We start from the raw sequence: 8,988 nt of genomic DNA on the forward strand, positions 1-8,988 counted from the left end.
CAAAGAAATATCAAATCATGGTTTGAACACTTTCTCAAAGTTTACCAAGCAAAAGATGTCACTCCCTACATGCATGCACTATGTTATCATGTTCCTGAGTTCCTGTAACTTTATCAGAACATAGCATATTACACACAGCAAGGCTTGGAAAAATACAATAGTAGAGCTTCTAAAGATTTCTTCAGATCCCCAAATCACAAAGGGGTTGATGCCCTCAAACAACTGTTTCTGAAGAAAAACAGGATTCAGTTCCTGGAGGCAGCAGGTTATGAAAGGGTTAAGAACACCTACAATGATGAGCTTGTATTCAATGATTGGACTTCTTTGTCCCAGCCAATACTTAATAGTTCCTGGAATTACATAGGAAAAATCTCCAGCTACATTTAAAATTCTTTCATCCCACTTCAGCCCCAGATATGAATCAGGCACCCTATTTGACTCCAACTGGTAAACCATCTTCCCTCTTTGAAGAACGCCGAGCAAAACACTCCCAAGACCTTCCATGAAAATATATTGGTCAACATTAAGGTCTATGTTTATATCAGGGTCCTCTCGCCGTCCAGACCAAAGCTTTTTCTTTATATCACGAACAAGTTGGCCATGGAACGATTCTTTTCTATCCTCTAGAGAGTTTTCCGAGGGAATGAACAGCTTTTCGCTGCGAACAAACGGAAAATATCCAGATCCTCTATCGGCCCTGAAGGGTGTCCGTCCATCGAAGCATGTGCTATAGCCAACGTAATGAATTTTCAACCTCTCTTGTTGATTTTGACAACCTCCCTGATCTCAATATCATACAGTTTTGTATCTTTCTATCGTGGATTCGCCTTTCTAACGGGGGTGTATGTTAAGTACTTATTGTAAAATCGCTTTGCTTCTTTATTTCCCTCTTTGACCTGTCCGCCATTTTGAAAATTCGCAACGGAGAGCATGCGCATTACTTAGGGTTAGTGGTCGCGTACACCTGGAACCGAGAAAAACAAATGTTCGTCGCGCTGGGGAAAGAGTTTGATATGTTTTATTTCCAAAAATATTTGATTCGTACAGAGACTTGTTAATAACTTAATTATACCAGTTCTAATTTAAAGGAGAAAGTTATGAGAATGAAATAAAAGTTGTCTATACCACGAAGCATGCCTTCACTGTTTAGAATGGGATTCCTAAAGCTTTTTAAGCATGTATTCGAGTATCTTATGACGATAGGCCCGCCACCCACCCCTCCCCGTGCTATACTGTTTTCACTCAGCGGCTTGTCAAAGGTCACCATGGTTTATGATGTGGCGATCGCTTCCTAATCATCGTTCTTGTCGATCCGAAAATCAAAATACCAGCGTGATATTGCCTCGAATATGAAGCAGTTATGTAATTTGATTCGTACTTAACATTCGAGTCGAAGCCTGAGTGGCACAGGTTATTTCTTACGGTGGAATCGACGAGGGGAACTCGAACACCAGTTGTAGTGTTTGAATTGTTGGAAGAAATGGTCGCATGAGAATGTAGGAATGGTAAGTTTAACGAACAATTTCAAATTTTGCGCTTGAATTGAAAGTAAAGTTCATTTGAATGTATTTCTGACGGTTTTAGATCTACCTGCTTGATTTATATCGGCTACGCTTCATGTTTACAAGTCCCTCAAAATGGCAGCCAAACTTGGAGATTGCCGAAAATTAGGTAAGTTCACGGAGATATAAAGTTTTCGTAGAGTTGGGCCGCACAGTTTTTTTTCCGTAATTACCTTTTTTATGGCACCTACTTTCTAGCTATGCTAGTTGGATCAGTTAAGAACGCCTCACTTTTTCAAAAATTTACCTTGAATCTGATCGGTTTTTGCGTGTGTGACTTAAGCGAACAGATAAGGTGTCAAAGGTGTCATTCAAGTCTTCCTGTTTGCTTGGCTGAAACGTGATGTTCACGAAAGTCGCCTCGATAGATAAGATAGAGTTAATATACATGGCTGTGGTATTTGTTTCTTTAAGAGTTCCGTAGTTTTTTGTAAATTTTCCTCCAAAGTTGTCTTAAATTAAAGTCTTGAAAAGTGTCACGACAAGCCTCTCTCGAGTGAAATTTAATTTCCATAAAACTGTGAAAAATACAGAGATCCGATCAAACGGATTGTGGTTTTTCTATAGGTACATGAATGTCTTATAACACACAAGAAATGAGCGAAATCCGTGTCTCAAGCAAAATCGACCGGACCGCTCTTACAGAGACACTATCTTAAAGTGTCTAAACTACTTGGACCTTGCACTTCTAGTAGCGTTTCGGAAACCACGAGTACTAGCAGTGAACTTTTGGAAGGTGAAAGCAGTGTGCGTGGAATGTTAGATCAGCTGAATTCTGGAATGTTCTTGGATTGCAATGTAAACGTTAATGTCAACTGCAAAGAATGATTATTCTTATCCTGGAAGTCAATAAACATTTGTTCAAGGACTGCATTCTTTTGGAAATTGATTTCCAAACACACGTGTTTGGATATCCTAACGTGTGTTTGGATATCTAATCACGTGTGTCTGGATCTGTTCTTTACCGAGTATCAAGGAGTATCTATGTGAATCAAATGAGGCCTTACGCATTATTAATGAGTTCGAGAAAACCTGTTCACATACTTGTGCAATATTTTGAAAGACTGGAAGACAAACTTCTTTATCTCTGTGCGGCCATGTAATATCCTCTATTTCATACTCGAAATCTTTCTCTTGCTCGAAATTTTAAAATCCTATCGGCCAAAGCAAGGAATTTGCGAATTGACTTTATTGAGGTGATACGAATCTTGGTTCGATAATGGAGGTAATCTCGCTCAATAGGTCCAGTAAGGGAAGAGTATATTAATAAAGTTGAAATCAAAGTTGAAATCAAAATTACGTAATCATCATAGGTCAATGTAGGAAAAATTTGGGCCTTGACAACTGTGAAGCGAACTTTACGCACTCTCTGCAAGCAACGAATAATAAAAGCAGGGATTTGGTTCGTTTCCTTTCATAACTCCTCATAATCAATCGAAAGTTTAAAGACATGTAAAACCGACGAACAATTGAGGTTGAAAACGCTCTTCTTTATTCATCTCATGTTTTTATACAAGAGGGACTCGTACTGATACTGACAAACCCGGTAATCCTCAAACCTCGAGGACTCTTGCCACGGCATGTTCTTCTAGTTGAAACTTCAAACCTTCCTTATCAAGGTTGGTTTTTACAAGGCGAAGATCCACAAAATGGCTCGGTGGCATCTCGTGTATCACTTTCTTGGCCCTGGAGGAAAAAAAATCAAGAATGCTCCGTGATTTCTCGCTGAAATAGGAAGTATAGATATTGAGTCATCTACTCCGACGCCCTGGTAACCACAAAGATGAAGACAGTTTCCAAACAGTGCGTTCGAGTTGTAATTATGATCGTAAGCGATCAGAATAATTTCAGAGAAATGTCCACAAATGGACCTTTATCCAGCTTTGCAGTTTTGTAATCCGATGCTGTTGAAAAGTTATGATCACAAAATTCGGAAATTTCAGTGAATTTGACAAATGAAGAAACGTGCAAACCTCGGAGGTGACTCTAAACTGTCGGGTGCACTGCTTCTGAATATATGAGTTATGTTCGCCGCTTCTTAGGACGTAATTTCATAACAATGTACTGAATTTATACTACAAAGTTACATAACAGTTGGTGCCTTTTTGGGGACTAGGGAGGGAAACCCATTAAGATCAAGTCAGATACAAGTCTGTACACAGCAGTCGAAGCCAACGTAATTACCTGTAGTTGTTTTCATATCGACATTTCAGCATTTTCCCTCCTTCGACCAAAAGGTACATGATAGTATCTCCCTTGATTGTTCCATTACAAGGAGTCATTTTCTCCGAGGTTGGTTCCCAGCCAAGCGTCTTGTTTTGCATGACAGGCCCGTCGATGGGAAAGTTGCCTCCTTGGAAATTGGTCTTGTGAACAAGAGTGTTGCCTTTGAGGCTGTCAAAGTAGGAAGCATTTCAGAACGCAAAATGAATAAAACATACATTTTGAATCCACCTTACGAGGTAAAAAGATTTTAATGGAATAAAAACCTCTAAATCAACAGGTTAGATTACTATGTTGAAAGAAAAATTAGCCTAAAAGGAAGAAAGTAACGAATGTAAAAAAATTAGGTCAATTTGTACAAACTAAGTGTTGTCTGATTAATTTTTGTTAATTTTTTGCCGTATTACTGCACTTTTGATGCTTCCATGATGATATTCGTCATGGAAATCCGTCGTGAATTTTCACTTTTTCACATCGAGCCCAAATCTTTGTGTAGTGTTGTTGTTTTTGTGTAGTGTTGTTGTTTTTGTGTAGTGTTGTTGTTTTCGATAACTCAAAGATCTTTGTCCAATCTGCAAGTTAAAAAAGCTGATTAACAGCTAAATAGTAAGTAATTACTCACCTCATTTCCACGGTGGCCGTGGCACTCCCTCCATCTTCAAATGTTAATTTCCTGTCGTATGTTAGACCCTCGGGAAATGCTTGCTTAAAATAGTCAGGAATACCAGCAGGATACTTCATAAAACATTTGAATCCATACTTCAAGGTCGGTGCCACTATGTCAACGGCAAATGGAAGGGGTCCACCCTTTGTAACACGGAATGTCCCCGTTTGTTTGCCTCTGAAATATTCAGATGGATAGGATTTTCGACATAGTATTCTTTTATTAATGAAATCACCAGCATATGACTCTTTTGGTGCGTTTTCATCACATAAGTGACTTGCGTACAATGACTTCTGGACGAGTTACTATATGAAGCTTAGATTTATAAACTCCTTTTTCCAAGACAGCCATAAGCAGATGGCACAAACGGCCGCAGGAAACATAACTGAAATAACCAAGTTTGCTTTGGTTAGACCAGCAATGCATCCACGCAAAAGGACAATTTACAGGTTGATCGTTATTTGACATAAACTTACTCGTAAGGTTTGCCGGTGCCTTCTCCTTCGATGGTGAACGCATGACCATTTACACAGCCCTCCATAAGCCATGTCATCTTCATGGTATCAGCTAAAACCTGAATATTGGAAGAACATTATCAAAAACCGTCAGGAGAAAAAGATTTTCTGGAGAGGCACTTAACCCGCCTATTCTGTTAGCCATGTAAACTGCAATTCACTTACATATTTTGAATGAGACATCTTAAAATCTGCTTCACAAAGTCGAGCAACGAGCACTGTTACCGCCTAAGAGGTATGTCCTGCAACTGTACCAAACTGATGGCGAGCCTCCCTGGTTTGCCAAATTTATACAGTGCCACTCAACCCAAAAAGACAATGATCAATTATATGTCTCACGCGCCGGATAACGTGTACACAGAGTTATACCCTGTTCCGACAGTTCGTGTGATCTTTTAAGCTTGACCGTCCGCCCATTTTGGCCTTATGAATTACTTTTGCCGGAAATAAGAACTTTGTACGTGACCTGGTTTCATGACCACCTAGCAAAGCACGAAGGTTCAATATGGCATAAACAGACCCTAAATATACCTAACATCAGTTAATAATGTAATTAAAGAAGTATTACAGACTGTTTTTTTTTCTTTTTTCGAAATGGAACTCGATGGAACCGAGCGATTCCACAGTTCTGGCCTGCAAGACTGGCAGATTAATTTTTAAGGCTAGTCAGTTATGTAACTATAGACTTAAGTTGCTCCCAGGTATCGAAAGATTTCGATAATTATCTGCCTAAAAGAGATAATCAAATTGTGACATAAGCGATTGTCGCTTATTTAACACACTTTTGAGGAAGAGTTCCCTTTTCTTTCTCACAATTGTTTTCTATCGTTGACAGTTTTAACATTAAATTCAATAAAGAGTTAAAAAAGGAAAGAAACGAACTAAGAAAGCCTTCCAACGCCGGCGTGCGTTTTCCCTCATTTTTAAGCCCTTCCGGCGAGTTACCACTGTCAGTTATTTTTAAAACTTATTAAAATGATCTCAAGCGAACCCCTTATTTAGGGCGGAGAATTTCTTACAAACTTTGCCAGATGCCGCCGAATGTTACGTAATTCTACCTTGCATAATGTAATATTGTATAACGAAATGTTAGAATGACCTTGACCCTACCTTGTTATGTAACGCACAAACTGTCGCGGGTGGATTTTTCCATTTTTCCATAATATTGCATGAGGTAATATTGCATAAGGTTATGTAACTTTTAAGGTGCCTCCGTAAAGTTTTAACCTATTTATGACGCGCGCAGCGTCGTTCTGTTTTCACGCATAATTTATATTCTTTTCTACCTTAGAGATCACTAAAAGTTACCATATACAATAAACGAGGGTCGGACTGTTGTTTTCTGTTGTTAAAATTAACAAAACGGTTTTCGTTCTTTAGCTAGAACACAACAAAGGAAGATACCCACTAGCGTAATCTTGCTTAATTTGAGTTGAATTTTCTCCAAGTGACATTGGTTAAATTCTTCAACAATTTCCCCAAACGTGAAGTTTGTCGTGCTGATCATTTTAAAGTCGAAAGTCGGTTACAAAGGAAGTTTCTTCGCTGTTAACACATCTTGTTTCCTGCTTAATATATCAATATCTTTTCCCGCAAATCCGGCGCGAGTTGCTTAAAGGGTAACTAACGCCAAACTTTTCCCTTTTTTTTTGGTCCCAATACATTCCTCTCAGGTTAAAGAATCCTAAATGCGCAAATAAACGACATATTGTGTAAAACCAAATTTTTTACAAAAAAGGTAGAGGCTTAGCTAAGAAGAAGTTTAATGACTATTCCAAGCACCATCAAAAGAGTAGTAGTTGCCAAACTACACTCTCCTTTCTTGGGCTGTACAGTTTTGTTGCAACCAAAATTGAAGTCCTCAACACTGAGAATAATCAATATGAAACTTTCAATCTTGTTGGAGAGGGAGAGCTGCCATTTACAGAGTCTGACCCAAAGGCCCTTAATAATGATGACATTGATAACATAAATATGTGGCTCTACCTTAAAGATAAATTCATTATTTCAAATGAGGCCTGGCATGAAATTGCCATTAAGGCTAATGATCTCCCCAATATATATTCCATCAAGAAGCAAATTAATGAGCTAAACAGTAAATGGAACTTGAAACCAACACCAGGAGATGATGAAGGTGTTCAGTCAGGATTTGCAGAAAGCTTGCAAGAGCACATTGTTAGGCTTCAGAAGAATGGAGAAATCAATGATGGAGAAACTATTAAGATCAAGCTTAGTGGTGATGCTACAAATATTGGAAAGGGGCTTACAGTTGTCAACTTCACTTTTACTATTCTCCATGAAAAGGATGTGGCAATGGGTGTGAAGGGAAATTATATACTTGCTGTTATAAAAACTACAGAGACATATGATAATCTGAGAGACAGTCTAGCAGACCTTCAAATGGAAATGTCAAACTTAAAGGAGATGAGTGCAAATAATTGCACCTATAAAATTGAATACTTTTTAGATGGAGATTTGAAATTGTTAGCACTGGTATGTGGTTTAGGCAGGGCAAATGACGATTATGCTTGTGTGTGGTGCAAGTGTCCCAGGGAGCAACGGTGGGACACAAGCAAAACATAGTCAATTAATGACCCCAAATTTGGTGCTAAAACTGTCACCAAAATAGCAAGGTTTTCCACTGGAAAGAAATTAAACTGTAAGGCGCAACCATTATTTGATTTTATATCTATGGACCATGTCATCATAGATACATTACATTTTTTTCTGAGGATTTCAGATGCTTTGATTGACTTGTTCATAAGACAGCTGAGAAGAAGTGATGCTATTGAGAAAAAAAAACCTCTGATGGATTCCCAAGGGATAAATATAAACACATAGCATGTTATGAAGAATTTATCAAAAGTATGGGAATCACTTTTAATTTTAAAATCAACAAAGAGAGCAAAAAGCTGGAATATAGAGATCTTACTGAACCAGAAAAGTTGAAACTCTTCCAGAATATAAACATTCCAACCTATGCTTGTCCCTCATTGCAGTCAAAACAAAGACATACAAGTGATCTGGGCTAAATTTATGGACATAATTGGTGATTTGAAGCTAGATTTTACATCTGAAGAGGGTATTCTTGAACTGCAAAGAAATATCAAATCATGGTTTGAGCACTTTCTCAAAGTTTACCAAGCAAAAGATGTCACTCCCTACATGCATGCACTATGTTATCATGTTCCTGAGTTCCTGTAACTTTATCAGAACATAGCATATTACACACAGCAAGGCTTGGAAAAATACAATAGTAGAGCTTTTAAAGATTTCTTCAGATCCACAAATCACAAAGGGGTTGATGCCCTCAAACAACTGTTTCTGAAGAAAAACAGGATTCAGTTCCTGGAGGCAGCAGGTTATGAAAGGGTTAAGAACACCTACAATGATGAGCTTGTATTCAATGATTGGACTTCTTTGTCCCAGCCAATACTTAATAGTTCCTGGAATAACATAGGCAAAATCTCCAGCTACATTTAAAATTCTTTCATCCCACTTCAGCCCCAGATATGAATCAGGCACCCTATTTGACTCCAACTGGTAAACCATCTTCCCTCTTTGACGAACGCCGGGAAAAACACTCCCAAGACCTTTCATCAAAATATATTGGTCAACATTAAGGTCTATGTTTATATCAGGGTCCTCTCGCCGTCCAGACCAAAGCTTTTTCTTTATTTCACGAACAAGTTGGCCATGGAACGATTCTTTTCTATCCTCTAGAGAGTTTTCCGAGGGAATGAATAGCTTTTCGCTACGAACAAACGGAAAATATCCAGATCCTCTATCGGCCCTGAATGGTGTCCATCCATCGAAGCATGTGCTACAGCCAACGTAATGAATTTTCAACCTCTCTTGTTGATTTTTACAACCTCCCTGATCTCAATATCATACAGTTTTGTATCTTTCTATCGTGGATTCGCCTTTCTAACGGGGGTGTATGTTAAGTATTTATTGTAAAATCGCTTTGCCATTTTGAAAATTCGCAACGGAGAGCATGTGCATTACTTATTACTTAGGGTTA

At 38.5% G+C, this 8,988-nt stretch overlaps 1 protein-coding gene and 1 long non-coding RNA gene across 2 annotated transcripts; one reads left to right on the forward strand and one right to left on the reverse strand.

Moving 5' to 3' along the window:
* Nucleotides 1-1,254: 1,254 nt before the first annotated feature.
* On the forward strand, nt 1,255-3,892 carry LOC131785485 (uncharacterized). Its single transcript, XR_010719201.1, has 3 exons — nt 1,255-1,505; nt 1,585-1,671; nt 2,130-3,892. It is a non-coding gene; the product is annotated as an uncharacterized lncRNA (long non-coding RNA).
* LOC131785475 (GFP-like fluorescent chromoprotein amFP486) lies at nt 3,032-5,288 on the reverse strand. Its single transcript, XM_066174768.1, has 5 exons — nt 5,130-5,288; nt 4,926-5,023; nt 4,408-4,626; nt 3,747-3,956; nt 3,032-3,248 (listed from the first exon to the last, which is right to left on the reverse strand). The coding sequence occupies exons 1-5, from the start codon at nt 5,145-5,147 to the stop codon at nt 3,116-3,118; spliced, it is 678 nt and encodes a 225-aa protein (XP_066030865.1). The 5' UTR covers nt 5,148-5,288; the 3' UTR covers nt 3,032-3,115.
* Nucleotides 5,289-8,988: the final 3,700 nt, after the last annotated feature.

Source organism: Pocillopora verrucosa, chromosome 1 (genome assembly GCF_036669915.1).
Source record: "Pocillopora verrucosa isolate sample1 chromosome 1, ASM3666991v2, whole genome shotgun sequence".
Taxonomy (NCBI): Eukaryota; Metazoa; Cnidaria; class Anthozoa; order Scleractinia; family Pocilloporidae; genus Pocillopora; species Pocillopora verrucosa.

Excerpts from the sequence above, each read along its gene's own strand:
- LOC131785475 (XM_066174768.1), bottom strand. Across the intron at positions 4,627-4,925 it reads GGCACCGGCAAACCTTACGA|AGGCAAACAAACGGGGACAT; the intron begins GTAAGTTTATGT and ends TGAATATTTCAG. Across the intron at positions 3,957-4,407 it reads ACGGCCACCGTGGAAATGAG|CCTCAAAGGCAACACTCTTG; the intron begins GTGAGTAATTAC and ends CTACTTTGACAG.